General features: G+C 41.7%; 1 protein-coding gene across 1 annotated transcript; it reads right to left on the bottom strand.

Annotated features, from left to right (window-relative positions):
• Positions 1-902: 902 nt before the first annotated feature.
• Positions 903-23,379, bottom strand: ENTPD3 (ectonucleoside triphosphate diphosphohydrolase 3). Its single transcript, XM_050892596.1, is given in 13 exon segments — positions 903-3,355; positions 6,439-6,576; positions 7,077-7,187; positions 7,285-7,557; positions 8,013-8,243; positions 10,352-10,511; positions 11,284-11,434; positions 15,042-15,159; positions 20,482-20,602; positions 20,951-21,026; positions 21,029-21,057; positions 21,059-21,075; positions 23,353-23,379. Coding segments are annotated over 13 exon segments (1,671 nt in total). The 5' UTR covers positions 23,365-23,379; the 3' UTR covers positions 903-3,121.
• Between the last annotated feature and the right edge of the window lie 1,998 nt (positions 23,380-25,377).

Genomic DNA, 25,377 nt, shown 5'->3' with positions numbered 1-25,377 from the left:
TGCTTCTGACTCACACTTGGGGGAGGATTTAGCTATGGTTAGCGAAGCCATTACCATCCCCATTGCCTCACCTCCCCCCCTCCAGAAGCAACCACTACAGCCAAGGGTAGCCAAGCCGGCTGTGTGTCCGAGCCGTGTTTTTTTACTGTAACACTGAACTGCAGCCGTGGTGCTGGCTTGGAAGAAGCTGTAAGCTATGGTGGTGCAGCTGCCTGGCTGGAAGTTACTGACAAGAGAGAGAAGACTGAGCAGGGGGGTATCCTGGTGATACAGGAGGGAGATTATATACATAGGGAGAAGAGGGAACTGCTGAAAAAGGAAAACAGGTGGTGATTCACAGAGGGAGGGCATGCTGTGATCAGATACTGGCTCTGTCCAAGTACATCTGGAAGTCCAAATGATATCTGAACAAATTTACTTGTTCTTTAGCTGCCAACTCTAAGGAGACTAACTTCCAAGCATGTTCCATTTGTGCAAAAACACATCTGAATGGCCCTGCCATTCACAAGCAAAGCAAAGCAAAGGTTTTGTAGGGCAAGTAAATATCCTAGAATATACTTTTCAGCAGAAATTTAGCAGCTGAAAAAAAAAACATTTTAATGGTGTCATCCAACTGTCTTCTTTTTTTTTTTTTTTTTTTTTTTTTTACACTTAACTGCAGTTCCAGATCAATCAGACAAAATAAGATAAGGCTTTTATCTCATGCCATCCTCTGTAATGTCCATGCATTCTGAAGTAAATTTTATCAGATGTAACTTGGATGCCACAGAGCACTTCATCATCTTGTAATACCTTCTGCCTTATTTTAAGTAGTGCTACTCCAGTAAGACTGACAGGACATAGTAGTATACCAACAGAGAAGGGACAAAGCCCTCACTGCTGATTCTCCTGAAAAAAAAAAAAATCACTAGATTTTTTTCTTTTTTTCTTTTTTTCCATTTAAAAAGATATTTAGTTCCTTTCAGATCATCTATCAGCCTGTGAAAAACAAAAGAAAACAAAACCCGAACCCCACAACCAAACCTGAAAGTAAGAAGGTGATACAGAAACAAAAGACAGAAACTGAAAATATTATTCATGGGTAAAAACACTGGCCACTGTTCTCCTATGTCACAACCTAATCAATACGGAGAATAGATGAAGTTGGGATAGAAAACACATTATGTGCCATTGGAATTCATGATCCAATGTTAACTTGAGTGTATGCATCAACAAGTAGATCTCTCACATGCAACACACCCATGTGGAAACCACTACTTTGGGCAGCTCACAGGCTTTAGCTTGTTAGCAATAGATGCTGAATACGGTAATTTCCCTTTTAGTTTTTACTTTCTCACGCTGAAAAGCTCCGTGCATGAAATGAGTAACCATCCCTTCAGAGAGGAAAGATGCAAGCAAGGGAAACTACAAACAGAGGGAAGCAATCCTGAGAAGATGGAGAGGGAGGAATGCATTAAAGTGATTGGCAGCAGCTATTTGTAGGACGTTTGGGGAAATACGGAGCTCCATGTAGGTACTGAATCTGGGCGAAAGGAGATGGTAGAAGGGGAGGAGGGAAGTGAAGCAGAGATGCTCTTTTCTCCTCTTGCAGGTCCTGAAGAGTACAACAATCCCTTCTTTCTGCTAACTTTAAGGCCCTTCAGATGTATTCCCCTTGCAGCTTCACAGATTGTGTTACAGCAATATTAGGAGGAATTAACAGAAAGAAGCGTACAAAGGGAAGAGATGGCAGATGATGTGGCAGGAGGCTTTTTCAAGGGTTATTTCAGAAGCCAGCTGAAGAAGACCAAAGCTATACAAAAGACAGGCAGGTAAAAGGGGCACTGACCACGAAGAACTCCTCGAGCAGTGGGTAAAAATTGTAGTCTTATGATTTAAGGGAATGAGAGGTGTGGTGAAGAATGCCTGGGCTTTCAAGGAAGTCAGCTCTTTGGAGCATGAAGGCAGTGGCACTTCCAGGAAAGCTCTGGAGTTAATGCGTTTGACAGAAGCATCTGCTAGGTAGATCCCAGTGCTGCTGAAGGAACACTGAGGCCAGGACAGTGGAAAGGCTGATCAAGGCACTACAGCCATGATTACAGCTCCAGCAACGTGTTCCTGAACCCACTACAGAAAGAGCGTTCTGCTGGCCTGCAGACTGGCTCTCTATTCCTCTTGGCCTTGAATGAAAGGCTTAACATATTAATGCTTCAGAAGGTCCCAGGTCTGAGACTCTATCCAGACAGCTGAAATAATATGTACACGACAAGTCAGTACTGACTGCGACTGTCTGAGATCAACAATATGTGGGGAATACAGGTCAGTGTTTCAGTATGAGAACCTACCAAAAGTATTTCTGTGAAAGTTAGAGAAAAGGACACTGAAAACTCTAGCGGCTTCTGGAGGTAACTATGAGACGTTTAAATTTAAGTACAGTTACTAAAGCATGAAAGCATTTTGTTCCACCTTCAAAGCAAATCTTATGTACCATAGCAGAGGCATTCTGATGGTACTGAAAGATACAGGCTTGAAAGTCCTGAGAGGTCTTGGCAGTTTATTACACCTTTATGTGGTGGGGATCAATCAGTTTGGAACAGCAATAAAAACAATTCTATCCCAGCTGTTCCTTTCAGCTCCTGTCATTACCCAGTGCTTGTTCCAGTTTCAGAAATTAGATTTGGGGGCTTTCAGTGTCAGCACTGCACACAAGAACAGCTACCATGTTCCCACCTCCCACAGTTCCTACTGACTTCTTGTTTAATTTTATCGTACACAACCGCTGCCGTGACCAAATCCATCACCACTTGAGTTTACCAGTTAGCACAGAGTTAATGAACAAAAAAATAACACATACCTGGCAGGAAAAAGCTATTAATCCCTTATCAAGCAAAGTGACATATCTGCCCACATTTTCTCTGCTGCACACTGGACAAACTGGTTTTACAGAAACAATTGCCAAAATATTTCAAAAGCACTCCAATTCACCGTATCACAGATTCCTTTGTGTCTCTTCTCTTCTCTGTTTATGCTTGTGGTCATGAAGGCTTTTTGCCTGTCTTTATTTCGCCCTCCATTTTTAAAAACTAAAGTCCTACTTAACTTAATAGCACTATAAAATTTTTGTTTTGTCTTCAGTATTCATTCATTCTGGAATAAATACATGTTCAACAGGACTGGTGTTCTTCCGATTACGTGATACAATACACAAGTAAACAAGGAAGAGAAGACACAACAGTGCCATAGCTGTGAGGAAGACGAGGAGCCCAGCAAACAAGGAAGGTTTCAGAGGTAATTGGATCAGCTTGCCTTCTGCTGGAATCATGTTCGTGAGGCTTAACATGTAACCGAGTGACCATGCTATACTGCTGTTACGAACCTGAAATAAAGACAGAAGAGTCCTATATTCCCATGGACTTTTCAGTCAGAGAAAAGAAGTTCCAAAAGCTCAACTGCTGATGCTGGCAACTGCCCTTTAAGTTATCAAGGAGAAAACTTTGGTGGAGTACACAAAGAAGATACAGAACCATTTTAAATTACCCTTTTTTTGTAGTTCCAGAGGATGCTAATAAAATTGGTCACTGGGCTAAAGAAGTGAGACACAGGTATTGGATGGATGGGTACAAGGATGTGTGGTATATATGCAGACAGCCAGTTAGGAGATTTTCTGTGCAAGAAACACACTTTAAAAAAAAAAAAAATCAGCACTACTGTGCTAATTCCTAGAATTAGCCCCTCATCTTAGCCAAATCCTAGGATGCTATTTAGTTCAAGCAAACAAAAAACCCCACAAAGACTCCCACCAACATGGACAAAGAGGAGGCCAGGGTAAAGTCCCCAAAGCAGGAACTCTATTTATCATCTTTTGTTCCATGGTTGGTTTTGTGCCTGCAAATGAACCAGCACTAGGCTCTTCCATTTAAAAAATAAACATAAGTGGAAAATTACATAGGAACAGGTGAAACAAAAGCAAAGGGGGTACGTTTGTATTTGCTCCATGGTCCTCCTGCTTTGCTGTCTTTCCCCACTTCTAATTTGAGCAGAGTTCATCAAATTTCCACTGTCTTTTTCATTAAATCATCATCCTGCCACTTGATAAGCACAGGATCAAAGGGTGAAGACAGAGTGTCCCTTGTCCTCCTCCCACATGCCCAGGCTCCAATAATGGTTTGCCTATTTGATAAAACATGTAAGTACACATCACTGCCTCCTACAAATCAAACCACAACTTTAAAAAAAAAAAAAATCTATTGTTAAACAGAGTGAAAAAATAAGGGGGCAGGGAACATTTCAAGAGAAATCGGTGTAACTCATTAAACAAGGGCTAGCCTAGAGGGCCAGCTACAAGATACATATTTGGTTTACACTCTAGCATAGGTTGCTTTCTTTTTCAAAGGGCCTGCACCACCTTCAAATCACTCCAGGTAGTTCTAGGGTATACTACAGACAAAGCTGAAGTTGCATTCTTCTACAACCAACCAGCTCTCCCAAACTCATTTGGCTTTCCATCTTTATTACACGTCATCCCACTCTGCAACTACAGAGATGAGTTTGCCTGAATGGCTGCCCGTAAGTAGTTTGCTTAAATTTGGGAAACCACACCTCTTTGGTTATTCTTGTATAAAAAGCATCATGAGGAAGTCTAGGGATTTAATGTCTTTAATGAACAGTTTTAAGTAGTCAGCTACTGGTTGTAGGAGACCATAAGGGCCTATATTATTTGGTCCTTTTTGTAGTTGTGTATATCCTAATACCTTTTGTTTAACTGATAAAAAGAAAGCTACAGCAACAGGAACTGGAATATGACAGGTGAGCAAAGAGGTAAGATGGATCAAAGTGGTTTTTCATTGCGGAGAGAGGGGAAAAACTCTCAGTATGAGGTTTAGAACTTTTGCAAATCATCTAGCTCTAGATCTCGCCCAGATCTTAGCATTGGGTTAAGGTTCTTTTTGTTGCTTGTTTGTTCACTAATTAAAAGGAAATATACTCCTAGCATAGGCAAAAAAACCTACCCTCCACTCTTGGAGGAACTGTGCTGTTATCTCTGGGGTAGCTTAGCTGATCAGTTAACATTAGATCTTATTATTTTAGTAGGGCTAGATCTAATTAAGAGAATGTAGTTTTTCCTTTTGGAGTTTTATGATTACCCTAGTGCAAAATCTAGGTAACAAAGGTGTTAATTTCAAATAAGCATTTTGGGGTTTTATTTTGCTCAGTATTTTTATAGTCTTGGTTAAATACAGAAAAATGTTGCTGTGTTTGGCTGCTCCTATCTGCTGGGGACAATACAAGATATATTTAAATACTGAGGCAAATCCACCACCCACCAGGTCCACATTAAGATCCCATAGTAAGCTCTATGCCAATTTCCTGGTAGAAGGGCTAAACTCTGGACACTCTTCCAGAGCTGCTAATGGTTGTCCACCAGAGGACAAAATAAGGCAAGAAAATCCTGCTTGATTCCTTGGTGCATCAGTAATAGATATGACTGTTCAGAAAACATTGCTTCTGATTTCTCATTCACAGTTTGCCAGCATACCCTGCATTTAAGAATACTCCATGAAGATCTACAACCTATTCTTTCATTGGTTTTGCATGCAAGTGCTGAAGCATTTCCAAACTGTATGGAGATTAAGAGACAGTCTGGGCCAAGGATTTAAAATAAGGCTCTGTACAGTAGCAGAGAGGAAAGGATGGAGTCACAGAGCACTGTGGGGACCACACTTCTTGATGTAACAGCCAAGCTTAGATAGTGGCCATGCCTTCTGATTTGGAAGCAAAGATTTCTTAGCAGTAGCTTTAGAATGGATATATACAAGTTCGTTCCAAGTACTCTGTTTTTTAGGAGAAAAATCAAGGCCAGGGAAGAGAGAAATGCAGCTATTACACAAACATTGTAAGCCTTCTCTCTCTGCCAACTGAAAGCCAATACCCCATCGATACACATTCTTATTCCAGAGAACCAGATACGGCACAGATGGATGTGCCAGCTGAGGATGAAAACTGCCCTAGTTGCTTCATCACCACTCACTGACTACAAACCAGCTCTGCCGGTTCCCCCAAGGCTCTGCCAGCAGACAGAAAAGCAGGAGTTCTCCTGTCCAGCTCAGCAGGGTTAGCTCAAACTGACCTTGACTGGCGAGGTGCTTCAGGCAGATCACTGCCTAGAGCAAGCCACTACTTCAACAAACTGGGGCAAGGTTTAACACACAATTATTTGATCCTTTCTTAAAGCTCTTTAAAAGAATCTAGGCAGCATCTCCAAGTAATGCTGCAACCCCTGGAACCAGGCTGAAATTGCTACTGAGGCTTGAAAAGTGGCTTTGTCTTATGTCAAACATTTGACAATTATGTACAAAGGCTGTTTACAACTGTTATATTTTCGTAAGCTGCTGCATCTTCTGACTCCTTCTAAACTTCTTTGGATTAAAACAACAGTAAGAGGAAATGATTATTACTCACCTCCTTTTGAAAATGTATCTGTGGCCAAGTTTCTGCATCAAAGTTGTAACCATGTACAAGCAAGTAATAAATGAAATTGGCTGAAAAACAGTAGGATCTGGCATATATTTCTTCAAATTTAGGCAGCATAAACTGAAGCTGAAAGCAAAAGGTTTTTTAGAAACATGTAAATTATGAAAAACAAATGCTTTTGGTTTTTTAACTAGAGAATACTTTGGTTTCTAATTAGAACTTATTAGCATTTTTCAGAAACACCAAGTAAAGTTGTGGACAACTAGATACGGAGATTTAGAAAAAGAAAGACCCTGACACTGATATAGCTTAAGTGGTAAAAAATGAAAATAAACATAAAACTGCACATAAGAGATTGAGGATGTTATGGTTCCTAAATTTTCCATGTCATCTTTACAGCACGGTTAAAACTCTGAAATGAAATTTCAAAACCTAGTCCAAGTTTTAAGCACACTAGAAATACTACATGGTTTGAAGCACAGTGGGAAAACAAATGTTGAGGTTGATACAGACCTTCTGAAAAGTTCTGAATACTTGTCCAGTCCATATTCTTTTTATAGCTCCCTTTTACAGATACAAAAGAAAAAAAACAAACAAACAAACAAAAAACCAAACAACCCACTTACCTGTGCCCAGCTCTGTGAACAGAAAAACCACATACTTGAATTGAAGTCAGCTAGGGAAAAGTGCCCAGATAAATTCAAAGCATTAATTGTATAGTAGAATCCTGAGAAAGCCTATAGAAAAGGAGTAGATGACAAGCCTGTTACTTTCAGAACTACAGAAATCAAAAGCAAGCAAGGTCATAAAGAAATGCTGTGTTTGCAAACCTACCACAAAATTCCCTTTAACTTTTGGCTGATGTATTCCATTAAACGGACAGTCTTCTCTGTCTCTGCAAGCAGTGAAGTTAAACAATAAAGAAACCGTCTCCTGGCACAGACCTGGGTCTCCTGTTCCATGGAAGTTCACAAGCTGGTTTGGGTAGTAATTTGCTGGTCTCAAAGACTGTGTACAAAGGCTGCCAGAGAAGTACTTCATCGTTAATGCAGTATTATAATTCTGAGGGTAACATGGATTATCCACGTTGGAACTGGTGTTTGATTTCTGGGGAAAAAAAAAAAAACAAAAACACAAAACCCCAAACAATAAAGGCTACGCAAAAGCAAGAAAGACCTAATTTAACTTTAACTACAGGAAACTTTTTAAACCACATATGCATGTATTTTTGTTCTCTTCTCTGTCATGGCTGATCAGTACAACATTGCTGGTCATTGTAATTCGTAGAAACTCCTTTCTCAAAAGATCGTTGGCAAGATCAGCAAAACACTTACAGGACTAGTTGGGCCTTTTCATCAAATGGTGCAAAACTCTCACCAATTTTTAACAAATACAAAGATCTTTGTATGAAACCTAAGTGCATTTGTCCACAACTAAGCACAACAGAGCTCTTACTGGGGTCTCCAAACTCCACCAAAGGGAAGCAAACACAAGCCTAAGAACCTGCTTAGACAATTACTGAACACCTGCAAGAGCAACATAGCAAAGGGTCTTAAACAGACCTGGAGCAGCAACGCTAAAAGCCTTTTCTCAGCTTCGTCTCTCCCGTAGCACTGGAAGCTGTGAGTGTAGACATTGTAGTTGTAACCATACAACTTCACTTGCAAGGTGCTATTGAAGTTCTCCTGAGAGTCCTCTGGAATAAATGAAATTTGTGTGGAAGCTCCTCCAAGATCCAGTGCACCCATAGTCTCTTTTCTGTAAGGATGGACCCATGCCCTCCAAAGGTTTCTCTATGTGTAAAAATAAAAAGAAGGCTAATTAGAAATATCATCTGCTTGTCCTCCCTTCAAGCTTTTCTGCTCTTAACTTCTTGAGATTTCCCCCCCTCTTTGTCCTGCACCCTTTCCAAAAAAAATCTTAGCTCTGAGGAAAACATGCAGATGTTTTTTATGTAAGAAGGATGTATTTTCACAGAGTGAAATGATCTTGAAAGATGGCAAAAGGAATGCAGCATATCTTTCAACTCAGAGGACAGCACAATGATCAAAGCACAGGACTAGTCAGATCAATATCTGTATTAGAATGCAGGGAATTGAAGTCCAGATACCCATGAGATCTTGAACAAATCTGGATGGAAGTAGTATGAAGATTTGCTTGTTTCAAGGCAAGAAGAATTATTAAAGGAATAGACTATTAAGAGATCACACAGAAAAAGAGAGTGAAAATAGAGTGAAAAACACAGAAAAGTCAAATGAAAGCTCCATCAAACTCAAAAGAACAAGGACCCGTAATCTGCACATTTCCTTCACTGAAACTGCAGTGGCAATAAATCTGATCCATTCAGCTGGCATTTTTCCCTGTTACCCAAAACATCCCGCAAATTCTGTATTTGATCTACACCGTCACAGTGCAGAATATAGATTTTGTATTATTATCTATCTCAATATTTACTGTAGTACTATTTACTGAGCATGATGATATGAATGTATACACAAGAAGGGAGAAGAAACTTTATGGGCTATCAAATATACTCACAATAAAATTCTACAGTGAAGGATTCCCATTAACAGCCCCTAGCAGAATTTGACTCTTAGCCCATTGTCACAAGAATGGTGAAAATTTCTCGCTCCTACTAGTGATATTCCACACGTAGGTCTTCACACAACTCTCTATACTAAACTGGCTTCACAGTGTCTTGCAGTCCCTTCAGTAGTCCTTATGAATCTGCCATACGGAATTTGATACGTGGATTATTAAAATTCATGTGGTAGAAGACTGACACCACCCTGAAGTTCATCATGTCATTTTTGTTGCGTGAAACACACACAATGAGAAAAACTCTTCCAGAATGTGTGATTCCAATAGCATTTTTCTTAACTTTGCAAGAGTCAACAACACATTGACCATGAGCTATCACTCAGATCACCAACAACTAATTCCTGCTTATTAATTGCCATGATCTAACAGGAACCATTCAACCAGGACAGCTAACAATACTCAGGGGTTTGGTTGAAATTTCTTTCAACCTAGTGAGACTATCTGGAAGAAGTGCAGTTAATGCTAAGGGCAGCACACTGCTGCCGTGAATGCAGATGAGCAGTTGCTGATCATCTTGGTACAGCTTTTACTGGGAATGGAATTATACTGAATATCTATATATAAAAAGGGATCTTCCAACACATTTGACTCCCTCTCTGCTATGAGGCTCCTGCCTGACCCTATTCCGAGTTCAAGGCCAGCATAAGTATCTTTATATTGGTATCACTTTGTCTGCATAAGACAGTTGGTATCACAGCCCACTGCTCATAGCCTGCAGCTTTTCAGCAGTCTTGGGATTAACTGTATATGAGTGATTTCTGGCTCAGCTGAGGCATATTTGGCCACATCAACTTAACCACCTTCACTGCTTCAAACAGTCTTGTCTGCTTAAGACAAGTGAGCCAACACTGCCAAACAATTTGGAGACCCCTAAGCTGTGCAGATCCTTCACCAGTAGAGCTGCAGGGACAGCGACCACCTGAGGAAGTCACAGAAAAGCAGAAGAAAACATCTTTAGTTGGCACCACTGTCAAGACAGTCAACACCTGTTACACTTAACATACCAATGCATTTAAAAGCAACGCAACTTCTGTTTCTAGATAAGGCATCCGATGTCATTTAGGGAAGACCCCTGTTTTGTGGGCCAACAATTTTACCTTTGCCATATCACATTCCTGTAACATCATATTCTTTGATTTATGTTTGCTTTGTTCTATTACTGCCACAAAAAAACCCTGTTCTATATTTCAGTGCAAAATGGAAGTTATAGCTCTGATGTTTTAACAGGCATGTCCTCTCAAACTTCTCATTTATAAGAGAGAAACAGTGACAAGAAAAGCATGCAGTTTTTTCCACACACCTCTAAGAAATTGCCCATTAAATAGTTGGCTGTTATCCATCCATACACCCCTTCCTCTGGCCCAGTTATGATTTGTGCACCCCTAAATTCAAAAGGTTGTGCTCTGAAGTAGTTTTGAATGCTTGCAAGGACTTCATTGGCTGCCGTTTCATTTTGCAACCTAAGCAATTCACAAAACATGAGACACTGAGCATCTAGAAAGGCAATTTCATGTTTATTGTTCACTGACTAGCAATTCAAGAAAAATCCTACAATCACCTAATAAAAAATAGACATTGTTTCCCTAAAGGGGAAGCTTATGATAGGGAACAGCCAAGTATCCAGCATCGTTTCAGCAAGCAACTCCCCCACTATGTACAAACTTCACTCTTTATCATACAAGTTCATGGATGTTTTGTTTCTTATACATACTTTTCTTTTTAGTGAACTGAGTGCTTATATGAGAGCTGCTGGTTGAAACAGTCCTGGAGCCTTTCTTCCCACTCTGCTTAGCCACAGAACAAACATAAAAAGCCAGTTTGTGTCAGGGCTAAAGCCACAGACAGACCCCAAAAGCCACATTAGACCACAGTCACACTCAGAAAACTCTGCAGTGTCTAGCTTTAATCTGCCTTTGCTGCCCACAGATACACACAAACATTATCTGTTTACATAACACTGAATTTTAAGACAGATATGGAAGAGAAAATTAAACATTTGCCTTCTCCAGAATAAAGCAAGCATTTCTTTTCAATATGGAGTAACAGAGGATTTTTATACAGCCCCGCTTTCCCTATCAAAAAAGTTAATTAAACTAAATTGGCTGGGCTCCATTTCCTTTTGAGATGGCCAATTTCCAATGGATAAAAATGCATCCAGTACATTTTTAACATTCTGTTTTCACAGACTGCTATGCTAGTACGCATACAGAGGAGTTCAAGTTTCTGCCATACCTCAGTAGTCTCATGCCAGCTGTAGCCCCCAGATAAACAGAAGTATTTTTATGCAGATGAACTGGTATTCTCCCCTTGACTTTATTCAGACAGTCATCAAAGGGTTTGGCAAGAGCTCCAGGGTTACTCTCATAGCTGGATATACCAGGGCCTAAAACAGAACAAGTAAATTGATTTCATTCTGCTTTGCCAACTACAAATTAGCCCAATTAGCAAACAGGTGTTAAAAGAAAGAGATTTCCCTCTTCCCTCCTGTAATTGCAAACAAGGATAGGATGGTTGAAAACTACGAGTGCTTAAGGAATAAACAATGTAGTGACTGTCTCAGCTGTGTGAGACAGAGACTGCAAACTGCTCGCCTGTATTTGTGTGTATACATACACACCTATAGCACCATACCTAGAGTAAGATATACAGTATAACCACATCACAACACAATGACAGCAGTGCTATATTCCTGAGGAAAATAGGTTTACTCATGGCAGATGCTGTAGAAAGTAGCATGTCTAACAGATGTAAAATTTCTCTGATCTGCTAAAGTATAGAAAATCCCTCCTTCCACAACCTAAGACAAAAATTTCCTAATCTGGTTTGCCACAACTGTCGTGGACACCATGGCACCTCTACAGCTCACTGCTCTCAGCTGAAAATAAAATAAAGAAACTTCTGCAAGGAACTGCTGGTGAAATTTCAGGATGCACACAAATGTCTCTTGAAGTCATAGAGGTCCAAGTCTAGGCTGGTGCATGAACGACTAAGTATTTCACAGCTTTCCAAATTTCCAAAGCCTTCAAATAACAGGAATGAGAGTTACACCATGCTGCATAAGGCATAACTATTTGAACAATTAGCATCAAAGTCTTTCCTCTATTGCTCAACGCTCGAAGGACCAGCAGGACCTCAACTTGTTCAGGCTCAACTTGGGTGTGAATAAAAACATTCCTTCCTAAAATTCCCTAGCTGAGGAAGTTTCACAGGGAGAAATCCAGGCATTCCCATGAAGCCATTACCCCACAGAGAACGACTCTGCCAGAACTCCATCTAGTTCTCCTGTAACAGCCATCTCTCACAACCTGATCCCAAGCTAAGCAGAAGGTGGCTCTTACAGAGTTAAAATGAGAAACCATTTATGTTCAGCCACATTGCATTGATAAAAACAGAAGAAAAAAATATGTAAGATTTTACAGACTCCACACTCCACCACTACCTTTTCCACAGTATGAACTTAAACATAAATATTACCATGTCATCATCATCATCACAGCCCTGGTTTGGAGTAAGACTTTCTAAAAGTCTTAAGTCTAGCACAGGCAGGCCTGAAGCTGGAAGGAAAGCTGTTACCAGAGGAAAACAGCAGCAACTGCTGCTTTACATCCTCAGCAGCTGCTGTTGCCTCACACTCCCTTGGTGGCAGCAACCTCCATCTCCCAGTGTTCAGACAGAGCAGGTCACAAGGCAGTGACCATTTTGTTCTGGACAATTGCCTAATTTGCCAATGCTTAGAGCCTGACCAGGAGAGATTAACTGCACTATATAGAAAGGGGTTTGATTTGGAGCTGGCTCCTACACACAGGGGCAGAGGTACCTAGTAAAGGCAGAAATGAAATCATAAAACCACCACGGAACTTACAGAGTAGTTGATCATTTGACTTTCAAGTTCAGTAGGTATGTGAAAGTCTGCCTCTCAGTATGCCCAGAACCATCCCCCAATTTAAGTGCTTAAGGCTATGGTTAGAGGGTCACTAAAGAAACACCGATAGATGTGTTCACCACTGCCCCCCACAGCTTAGTTGGGGACCTCTCCCATGGGACCACTGTCTCCTCCAGTGCAGAGTCACCCAAGACTGGAGCAGTGAACCCTGGTGATTTTGTACACTGGAGGATGAGGAGTACTTTGGTTGACCATGGTTAAGGCCCCTCTGGACCTGAACAGTTCACAGCAATTTAGTCTCCTCTGTTTTGCAATTTTTTGTATTCCCCTGAGGTAAAACAAAATCTAAACCAATTAAAACAAATACACAAAGTACTCCTCTGTCATTTTTCAAGGAGAAGAATAACGCAGTTTCTCTGTGCATTTTTCTAACACCAAAATTCCTACTGGTAACATTCCCAATGAGTCAAGACATGAGCTAGCAGAGTCTACCCCCCACCTCGGCAGGCTGGCCGCCACTCCTGCGGTCTGTATGGACACACCATCAGGCACATGACAGTGCATTACTTCTGTGCACGTTACACTTGCTTTCCTTTCCTTTTCTTGTTCTAAAATTGCTAAGAATGTCTACACATATATTTAACACTGAAGATAGAACTGTTGGTGCTGTTAAGAAACCATTGCCTTTTACTCATCTCCTAGTTACTCATGGACCTCTATGGCTACATCTCCAGCATCCATTTCCAGACACAAAGAGGGATGCAGGATTTTGCATGATCATGACTGAGAGAGAAGGAAAGGGAAAAATTCTCTTTGAACGCCACAGTTGTTATCAGAGATCAACAAAACCTGCACTGAGACTTCCTGAGTTGCCCCACCTTCTCCTCTTACCTAACTTGCAAACCCAAACCAGTACACTAAACAAAGCAGTACTGCTGAAGTCAGTATCTTAGAGGATAATCTAAAGCTCATTTAACTCAGAATAGCAGAATTTATAAAGTTTGGCTTCCTGCAGAAATCCCTTATGGACTAGCTACTGTTTAATAACGTGGATTTCTCTCCCCTGCCTGGCCACCTGTCTTCATAAAATGTGTGGAATTTTGGTATCTTTGAAAGCTTAGTCAAATGTCACTGAAGTTGACTAAGAGATTCAAAAGCTGTTATGAAGGAATCCACAACAAGCTGTTAGAACATATACTTAACCACAGCAGAGTGTGAGCAAAAGTCAGTCTAGTCTCGCATCCTCTCTCTGAGAGGAATCAGTGCAAAACCTCAGACAAAAGACAAGGCAGGTAGCCAGTGGTACTTGTCGTGGGACACCTTCTAGCAGTGCGCAACTACAGGTCTTCCTGAGCCAAAGGCCGGACCTGCATATTTGATACAACTATGACATCCTGTCAGAAACAGTTCTGCAATTTAGCTATTTTACTTGATAATTTTATTAGACGCTTCCTAGTTCTGTAGTATGGAGCTCTTCCTGTTCACCTTCTGCATACCTTTCATAATTTCACCTCAGTTACCTCTTTCCAAGTAATTACAGAACAATTCCAGATGAACTGCATAAGCCTTGTTTCTCTAGGAAACCTGACTCAAACAGCAGAAATTTTTTTTTAAACATCACTAAGACTTCTGGAAAATAAAAACTAATTTGTCAAACTCCTATAGCATAGCTGACACCCATTTTTGCCTCCATCAAAATTAATGGCTAACATCTAACAAGGGCTAGATCCCCATTCTTCTCAAAGACTCTTTCTTCCAAGCTATTTTTAAATATATTTTATACTTTCCTTTTAAAAGAAATTATTTCAGTGCACAAGGACTAAACATTTACAGGGCCTGATTCTCTGTAGATCGAATTCTCTCTGCACCAATCATGCACTGCAATGGAGTAAATCCAGTTTAGCTACAATTTCCTCTCTCGTTGCAGATTAGAGCACCCTGCTGTATCAGTAGGAGAAGGACTGATGCTGACAGATATAGACGTAGTCTTAACAGTTCTTGCTCCCCAGCACTGAAAAGGGAACACAGCAGAAAAAAAACAGTATAAGCTTCCAGATAACCTCTTCTTAGAGGCTAGAAAAAATAAGGAACTTCCATTTGAGCTCACCTTTCACATTGCACTTGAAGGTTTGGCTTACTACTCCCGTGTCATTTTCTTTTTCTGCTGGCCATTCATAGACGTAGACTGTAGTCCGAGATGATCCAGCATCAAGGACTATTCCATACTGGGGAGAAAAAAAATAATACATTAGATCAAGAAACAAACAGCGACAGTTTAAAGGCCCATATGCAGCTGTACTTCTTGGCACCATCAAACACTTTAGAAAATGTATGCACAGTATATTTACAAGAGAGATTAATTCTAGTGTTAGGCACTTAGGCATGAATCTAACAGCCAAGCACAGAATGAATCTGGCTGCGAAACAAAGAACGTACTACGTATCTTCAATAATTAATTCAGTGGGGATGGAGAATGCTCATCTGTCAGCATCAGGTTCAAAATCCACACTGACACATAGATAACACTGTGTTATGACCTGATTTTGCAGCAAGTTCATCTCCCATTATCCCAGCTACACACTCTGGACACTGAAGGGTTTGATACCTAAGCACAGGCTTTAGATTCAAGGATGCACAAGGGATCCATGAAACTATGAGCAAAGAGGTAAAGTACATAATAGTCCACAGTGAGATTGATGTAACAAGTCTGGTTCTTTTCTAATTGCCCCATAAACCTCTCCCTTTGAGTGGTTTAGGCAGGCCACCTAAGAGTTTGCCACCGAAAACAGGCTGCGCCAGAGTGTGAGACAACAAAGAGGGAAAGAGAATCAATATTACCCCATGTTTATTTACAAAATAAATGAGAAATATTTAAGTGACTTGTCCCAGGTCACTTGGACTCTCTGTGGGACTAAAGCACAGGTTTCTCCATCCCATTCCACTGCTCACCAGACCAGTCTTTCCCCCTTTCCCATCTTTTATGGCAGCAGCAAACTGTAGCAACTGGGAAGGCAAACTGCATGAGGGGAAGAAAACTGCAATTTTGCTTATCCTCTTTATGATCCCTGAAAGTACATTTAGCTGCCCCCCCTCTTCCAAAGTCATCTAATTGGTAGGAATCACACAGTGTAGGGTTCATTTCTCTGTCAACCTTGTTTCTTTTAAAAAAGACAGATGCCCAGGAGCCTGACAATACTGAAAAATGAGAGCCTCCATCTGGCTGCAAAGCAGTAAGAGCCCCTGCAGCAAGCCGATAAATTTCATCCCGCTGTCTCCCTGGGGAGCCTCAAGGCTGACCAAGAAGGATCACTGCTTCAGGTGGTAAACTATTCAGCTTCCACACCTCATTAGTTCCCAGCTTCCACTGTAATCCTACAAACTCCTGTGCCCCAAACAACTACCAGCAATACCAGTCTAGTCTGTTTCCTAGAGGACTGTTAGATAATGAAAATTTCATTTATATTTATCTAGATGACATTTACCCTGATCAACTAAAAGGTGAAAGGCTCCACAGATACTATCAAACCATTACGCCATCAGGTTCTGTTCCAGTAACTACTTTAGCAAAGATACTTTGAGTGTATTCGCCCTCCTTGAAAGAGAGATGAGCACTCTGGAGACACATAATACAGTAACGGTCAATCTGCTCAAGGGCTATTAATTAAATCTAGTCTCTGTCAGCTCAAAGTGCCAACCATAAGCTTTTAACTTAGCTACTTTTAGAGCTAACTATCATGCCCAAATAGAACTGGAAGATAATGGAAGTATTTTTACCTCAGCCAACTGTAGGGCTTTTTGACCTGCGTCCATGCTCCCCTGCATTTCTCAGCCTCCTTCCTGAAAGTAACAGATTTCCATCCCAAAGAGCAGCGGTACACTTATCTGAACCAATGTGTGACTGACAATTTTATTTTCTTCCTCCTCCTCCTCCTATTTTTCCTATACAGCCTCTTGTTTCCTTTAAGAGAGATGCTTGTTTTTGAAAAGGACTCTCGGGCCCATTTTAGGGTGACTCCGTGACACACAAGCTTGTGACACACAAGCTCCTCAGAACTTGTGTGAGTTCACTCTGTGTGAACTGGCCCGTGCAGCCTCATGAAGTGGTGATCAGTGAGAAGTGTGCCAGATGTTAGGACTAAGATTAATCTTTAATTAAAAAAACAGACATGACAGAGGGTGCAGCGTTTTAAAAGGGCGAGGGAATTCTACATGCCTTGTCTCAGCCTGCTGCCTAAGACAAACTGGTTGAATTAAAATTCTCTGGTGCCATTACATTTCTGTCAAAGTTGCAAGTCAGATCACCTTTGGCTGCCCTTTAAGGACAAGCAATGTCTTCCTGCTTTGAAATGCACTGCATGGGACTGAGAGCACAGACAAACCCTTATCCTGGGCTAGCAGCTGTTAAAGAACAGAACAACTTTTTCTCCCTCCTTTCCCCTCTACTTCAACTTTCCCACTGAGGATTTCCATCATCTCTACTCAAACACCAGTGAGGAGAGATAAAGGCCTGGTGATTCCCTAATACCCAAGAACTGCACCATCTAGTCAATGGACTATATTAGTCAGACAAGACAGGGAGACAACATTAACCCAGAAAAGCTTCAGAGTTCTGGTTTCAGGAAGGACGGGAGGAAGGGAGGACAGGAGGAAAGAAAAAAAAAAGAAGTGACTTAAAGGAAAGTGCTTATTTTTGGGTTTACTGTTGCCCAATGTACCTCCAACACAGAGGTGACCATGCTGCCTACAGCATGAAGTGAATGTACCACTTTGCTTCTGGGGTCTGGCAGAATACTATGACTACTGTACACACTTACCAGAAGCTAAATAAAAAGCAAGGTAACGATAAACGAGACTTTGTGTCTCTAAAGGTGCACTCATACATCTTTTTTTTGGCTGCAGCTGGGCTGACTAAAGAGACAACTACCCCCTCCCCTATCAACTGTTTGTCCTTCCCTTGCAAGAGGGTACCCCTTGCTCACACAGCTACCTGTGTGAGTGACAATTACCTATACTGTTTCAGAGGCAGTTTCATGCTGTTCACTCAAGCAATCTGGTTGTGGCCCATACAGATAAGGGATATTCATATGAATGGCTTTGCAAGTACATCCTGAAGAGTAGTAATCCCAACAGGAAAGCAAGAACAAGCCCCAGGATTAATCACCTTTTCAGCCTGAATACCATTCCCACAGGAGGATGTACAGATGCACAAACCCTTAAATCAGGCAGTTATGAGGGCTCACCTGCCTTCCAATCACTTTAGAAAGCTGCCACGAGAAGCTAACAGGCTAAACCAGTTACAGGGAAGATGGAGGCCACAAAAGTGGATCCACGCTAGAAGCGCACTTCAGTTCAGCTACATAGGTTTGAACTACTTTTAATCAAGTATAACATCCACAAACAAGGCAAAACACTTCCTAAGAGCCAAAAGAGACATGCAAAATTTAGGTCTAGAAAACTGTAGCACCTGGAGAAGCAAATTGAAGAAACACAATAATGAAGGGAGGGTTTCTTCTCTTTAGGGCTCACAAAACATCAGTAGACAAACAGAAATTTTTTTGACTGGTACAAAGGCTCGTTACATTCAGAGCTAGCATCATTTACAATTCTGGACTTCTTCACAAACTATGTCACTAAGGATGTTTGTGCTCTCTTCATCACTCTTCTGACTTCACAGTGTGTGCCAATGAGTCACGAGTTCTTTCAGTGCCTCAGCCTCATGCACACGGGCAGGTCCTTCCTTCACAAATCACTGGCTGAATCTTCAGATAACCCAACCACCAAGGAACCAAAATATTTAATTCTGCAACAACACTTTAAAACATCAATGGCATAGCAGATAATATATCTCTTGTGCCACAAAGGAATGAACGTGGATGCTCTCAACGTGCATCCTGGGAAAGAGCTATTATGCCACAGATAACACAAACTCTAGTTATCCTTCAATAGCTGTTTTGGTTTCATGAAGAGCCAGAAGGCGGCGGCCATTTACAAAGAGTAAGTCTGTTTTCATCATGTTATTGCCATATTTCATTTTAATTAACCCCTAACTTCAGGACACTGCCATTTCCAGGCTTCATCATATCAACTAAGTACTGGAGGGTTTCACTCTGGCATACCAAGGTCCTCCCTCTGCTCCTGAAGAATTACTTCTTGTGAGTGTTAATCATTCACTGAGGACTACTCAGCATCTCAGGAATCAAACATAGGGTCCTCCATATCAACTGGGATTTTCTGCATTGGCAGGTTTACAGCCCAAAAAGAAATCCAAAGCCAAGGCACCTAGCAGACGAACTGCCAGTCTTCCTCCAGAACCAGCCATGAAGCCGTTGTGATTCAGGAAGCAGACCTCCCCACCTAAACCAGCTCCAGATGGTCAAGGTGGGTCCGAAGTTTGCTCAAAGAGTAAGGTAGACAATTTTATCATTCTGAATGTGAAACTGAATTAATGACAAACACACACAAGTGATGTGTAGGCTGTCTTTTAGATAGTGGCTTCAGCCTACATGTCAGTCCAGTCTTGCCTTGCATGAAAATTGGCAGGATGTAAGGCTCCTGCAAGCAGAGATTTGGGGCACAACAGGGAGTAAACTTGAGGTACTGTGTCCCCATGCAAGATCCCAGAACACACACCCTGCCACACCACACAAACACATAAAACTGGTATCAGAATACAGTTTTATCCCATTGTCCGACTCATACACCACCAAATGATTCAGACAAAGCCAAAGGTGTTTATAATCCCATGAAGTGTAATGAGACATTAGCCTATCGCTATCAGTATGTGAACTATCCAGTTAAGTACATATGCAGAGTGAAAGGTAGAAAGGACTCCAAAGAAGGATCTGACAAGGTTTATATGCTTGTAGCTATCGTGGGAAAAAACAGAGAACTCAAAATGCCAGACTGCACAGCTTCTCTAGGCAGCCAATTTCTACAGCTTTGTCATCAGTTGTATACATCTCTCATTGAAGAATCTGCACACATACTCCAGCAGCACAAGGCAAAGCCTGAAAGCAGTTTGTTCTGCCCCTCCTCATGAAGCTACTTTGCTTCTGTTAATATCCAGCAAGTCCCAACATGTGGTAAATCATGAAGTGCACACTTACAGCCCCAATGCCTTTGATCCACAGGAGCAGTTTGCAAAGATTTCAGCATAAACTTCCTAGCTGTGCCTGGGGGCAAAATTTAAACTCCAGGTACTTCCCACTTCAAAATTATTTTAAAATTACTACCAATCTCTGGCAAAAATAAAAAAGCAGTGGCATTTTCTCCTCATTTGACCTTTTAGTCTTGGAGAAGACATTATGCAATGGGTATCACAGCCAGGGAACGAAGGAGTGCTTTTCCTGCTTTGCCACTGACTCTGTGATCTTGACCAATTCTCTTTTTCTCTCAGCTTCAGTTTTCCCACGACGAAGATGTGATTAAACATTAATTTATGGCTGTAAGCTTATTTGAATCACCCCATAAAAATTAGTTTCGAAAGGAACATTATTAAATATCAGTTCAAAACATTGTTCTCGTTCCTTAGGTATTCTAAGACTTACCTTAAGCCCTGGGGAGAGGATCTGTTGCTGATTTATCTGAATCACTGCAATAGCAATGACAAGAACTATGCTTAGAAGAAGGAACACTTGGGCAACAACACTTGGGGTTCTGGTGAGCATCCTGAAACAACAAAAAGGGAAATGCTTAAGGAATGTGAAAGGATTCAGTGATTCTGTCTTAAGGCCTGAAGCCCTGAATCAGTTGAGACTCCTCATAAAATCTCATTTCGGCAACTAGATTATGCTACCTGAAAATTCTGTGTTCTCCTCAAGAACTACCTGGTGTTTTGCTACCACTAACTTTTTATTGTCTAGAACGGGTGTGTCTATATTGTCATGCTAATGATGCCAGATTTCACCCTCAGGTGCCAGTCTGCTCATTTCCCACAGCGCCTACATGTAGATGCATGCTCACCATCTCCCATTGCCTCAGGAAATGAGAGCAATGGGCAGGCTGGGGCTAGTGCACATCCCATGTACGCCTACAACGCAGACACAACCACAGCCATGTAGACACAATGCTGGTGGCTGCTGAGTACAGTTGGATGTTTCTGCCAGAGATGCAAGGTTGGTGTCTATAAGAGACACAGGCTGCTTCAGCAGGAAACAAAGGAGATTTTAAGAACATTAAAGTAGGCATCTTTCTTCTAACTGCTGATGTGTTCATGAAGTATGCTTGTGTGCATGTGCATGTTAATGTGGAGCCTATTATTATCACTCTGCACTACACATAAAATATAAGATATTCAGTTTAACTCACAGATCTTGCGATGAAAAGTTACTAAATCTACGTAAATCTAACATCTAGTTATGTTAGACAAACCCAAAGGTGACATGAAACTTGCATACTGACAATAAGGCTGTTTAGATGTTCATATCCTCTAGAAAGGTTTTCTAGAATTCAAATGTGGTTTAGATTTCCTGTCATTTCTTTTCATCCTTTATTGTTGCATGTCCCTGGCCAGACAGCTCTTCACCCCAAAAGGCCTTTCAGTACCTCCAAGTACTGACAATCCCCATATCAAAAATTCTTACGCTCCACAGGGGTTGAGGAAGAAAGAGGTGGCTGGTCGGAGATGGCAAGCTTAGAAGTTTCAGAGGAACACAAAAAGGAGAACTTTCCTGCCTTTCTCATATTTTGTTCTGCAACTAGCTTCACTTGGAGCTTTGCCCACTGCTGCTGCTTTCCTTCTTTGTCTTCTGATTTCTGTTGTGAAATCTAACTCAGATTGGCTTTGGGAACTCTTCATTTCAGCCTGACACCTCTCACTTCCAGAACATCATTTTTTACACTCATTAACCCCCCTTTCTAAATCCATATGGGCTCCTTGTTTACTGCCAATCTACTCTTCCAATACTTTCTTTTCTTGGCTTGGTATTAGCTTTATTATCTTAATCATCAGCCAGTTTTAAGAGAAAATTACCAGCCACATAGATGATTAATTTACTTCTGTCTATTGCTTTACTATCCTGAGGCATTCAAACATCATGTACACAATACATAAATGATAGAATGAAATCTTATTTTTACTATTAGAAAATATGTTAACACCCAAGATGAATTCTCACTGTAACCTGCAGATGATGTCAGGGCATACTAATTAGAAGCATTTATACAGATCAATTCATTTTTTAAAAGAGACAGCAGATTTTAACTATACATTTATGAATAACCATCTGGATAAAAATACTTGTCTTTAGGGGAGAAAAAAATCTTTTTCTTTAGCTTTCAACTGTACACAGAGTTATCTATAATTGTAAAGTGACTGAAAGAGAACTATCTGCTTGCAACCTAATATATACCAGTCACTCCTTCTGAATCAAAGCACTGATGTTCAGCGCTGGAAAAAATAAGTCATTATCAAAGACAAAAAACACTCAGGGCAAATGACTCTTTGAAAAACAAAAGCATTACTAAAGAGCAAAGCAATAACCGCTATTATACTATTAACACTTAGGAATACCCATGATGTCTGCTGAAATATTTTCTGCTGCATCCGTTTGTAAAGGGAAATTGAAATCTTCGTTTGTTGAATTTCTCATGTGCCTCCCTGGTACTGGGATTTGTCTTCATCAGAGATGATTTCTCTTTTCAAAAATCTTTTTTGACAGGGAGCATATTAGGTAAGGGAGCATCTCTTAAGACATTCCTCATATAATCTTGTCTTATTGCCAATCAGGACAATTTCATCAGAGAATAATCTGTAAATCCTGATTTAAGCAACAGCCTTTGTGTCAAAAGGACACCTTACACTTCATGCCTGCTTGAAGTCGTCACCCAGTTGACATCGCTATCTGAATTGTGCAAGACGCTGCAAGATTTCACATAACAGGATCAGCACCACAGGGCTGTACTTACTCATGGCTACCACTCATCTAAGTCTCACACACATACCAGGCAATACAGTCATACTTGCCCATTCACTGAAATCTGCAGAGATACCAGAGAGGAGTTCATTCACTCCACAGTTTAAACGGAGTTGTGACACAAGTAACTCTTGCTAACATTGTGCACTTGTTGGCAAAAAGCCAAACAAAATATTTTAATGAAGTATCAAAAAGCAGTTGCATTCCATTATTAAAACAGCATCATCCTGAAGCAAGAAACAGCATAAATACATATTTTCAACACCCAATTAAGTACACTGGGCCACGCAGGAGCATATTGGAAGGATCACTTTCTACAACTTACTTCAAGCAAAAGGAATTCCTGCCTGCAAAGGAAAATGGACTAAACTTCTTCATGCCACCAACATTTTGAGTTTAACTAGGTTAAATAGACATCTGTATGAATGACAGTGCATATTATATGTTGAAATTCCTTTTCCCAAGTTACCTGAAACATCAAACCCACTTATTTTAGGTACTGACCTGTTTGTTCATAGGGTGGGTAGGCAAGCACCATAAATATCTTTCTTCACACTATAACCGGAGAGATACAAACACATTAGCATTTATTTTAGAAGTGGTCTGCAGGTGAATGTTTTTAAAGTGCTGAAAAAAAACCCAAAACACCAAAAACCCAACATCCACAGCGTTTTAAAACCCATAATGAAAACCTGTGAGGAGATTTCACAGGCCTTCCTTCGGAGGAGAAATTAAGTAAAAACAAGCACATGGACCCAAAATTAGCGGCTGAACCTCAGAGCTTTCCCTCAAGCTCACCGTCGTCCCGGGTGAGAAAGCTTCACACAACGACTGTGATTTGAGAGAAAGCATGAAGTTTTCCCCCCCAAAATAGCGCGGAGAGACAGAGAGACGCCCCCGCCCCACCAACGGCCGCGGCGGCGGCACGCGCCCACCCCCTCGCCTCAGCGGGGCGGCCGTTGGGCGGGAAACCGCCCCTCAGCCCGGCTCCTGCCCCGGCTCTCCCTGACCCGGGGATCCCTCGGCCCTCCGCCGCCTTTCTCCCCCACCGTGGCAGCCCCGCGCCGCATCCCAACCTACCTCCGTAAGCCGCGGCTGCCCGGCTCCGTCCCGGGCTGAGGAGAAGAGGAAGGGGGTGTACCCTCGCAGCGGAGAGGTGGCGGTTGCGAGCGCCTCTCGCCCCGGAGGGGGTTTGTAGGGGGTCACTCGGTGGTTGCTCGCCCTCCGCTCCCGTATTTCCAAATAGAATTACAAAAAAAAAAAAAAACAAAAAAAACCACCAAACAAACAAAACAAAGCAACCTACAGGTAAAAAATCCGGATGAATTGATTCAAGTGGAGGAAGGAGATCTGCGGCGAGTCGACGCATCCGAAGCGTTACCGCACCCAGAGATGTGGCGGGGAGCCGGGGGATGCGGGGTGAGGCTGTGCCTACCGAGGGGTGCTGTGCGCCGCCGGGGGAGGAGTGCCCGGGAAGGGGGGGCCCCGGGGTGCAGTCCCTTCCTGTCAGCCCGGCTCATGCACTGCCGCTGTTGGACAGGCTCCGGGGGGGGCTGGGGAGGGGGGCAGGTCGCGCTGGGACAAACCATCCGCCTGCAAAAACTCCCGCAACACGGCCGTGTCTCCCTCTTTTACCCTCCACCAGCTGCTCTCCTCTTTCCGGAAACGCAGATTTGGCTTTGCCTGCAGCTGATAACAGGAGGATGTTGTTGGCTGTCCCTAAATCATATTCCTCAGTTCCCTCCCAAAGCAAAGACAGAAAGAGGGTTTTGCCTAGAGATGACACTGTGGGTGAAAGAATGATATATCTCTGCCTCTTCTAAAAGGAACAAATGCTTTCTCAGGAGGGCTTTTCTCAGCCCTCAGAAATTAGTAGCCCTCCAGCCTCAGGGCTACCTTGCCATTCAAGTTCAAGCGTACTGGCACAACTTGCTTTGTAGTTTTGCTGGAGTTCTTGCCAAACCTAGACGGCTCAGTGGAGCTAGCACATACCCAGAAACATACGTAAAAGCAACGTCACGGAGATCCTGCTCCCATCAGCTGTCGGACCTGTGTGATCAGCTACAGTCAAGGATCATCCTACAGCCTGCAGGATGGGTTTGCCAGAGGCATGAGCTCTGGAATCACAGTGAGACACTTCAACCACTTTGCCACCATTTGCTTATTGTTCTAGGATTTAGATTCACATAATACAAAAAATTAAATGCACCTCTTTGATTTCTTTTCTCATAATGATCTTGATGAATTACAGTATCTTTGGCCTTTGAATAAAGAAAGGAGAACAAGGAACCAGCTGCAGCCTTGTGAGCCATCTATAAGCATCCTTCCATAGTCTACTAATTTTGGGAGAGGAGGTAATTTCCTCTTTTTGATGACAACACATTATTAAAGCTGGTTTAATGATGATCTTGGTGGATCAGTTCAGCTATTTCTAGCACATGAAGACAAAGCCTCCCATCCCTCCTGATTCCCTGTCTGTTGCATGTAACTCCTTTCTTTTTTTCTGTATCATTTCCATTCCTGTGGCAT

Source organism: Gymnogyps californianus, chromosome 2 (genome assembly GCF_018139145.2).
Source record: "Gymnogyps californianus isolate 813 chromosome 2, ASM1813914v2, whole genome shotgun sequence".
NCBI lineage: Eukaryota > Metazoa > Chordata > Aves > Accipitriformes > Cathartidae > Gymnogyps > Gymnogyps californianus.
The sequence above is the reverse complement of the archived record's forward strand: the minus strand, read 5'-3'. Positions and strand labels throughout refer to the sequence as shown.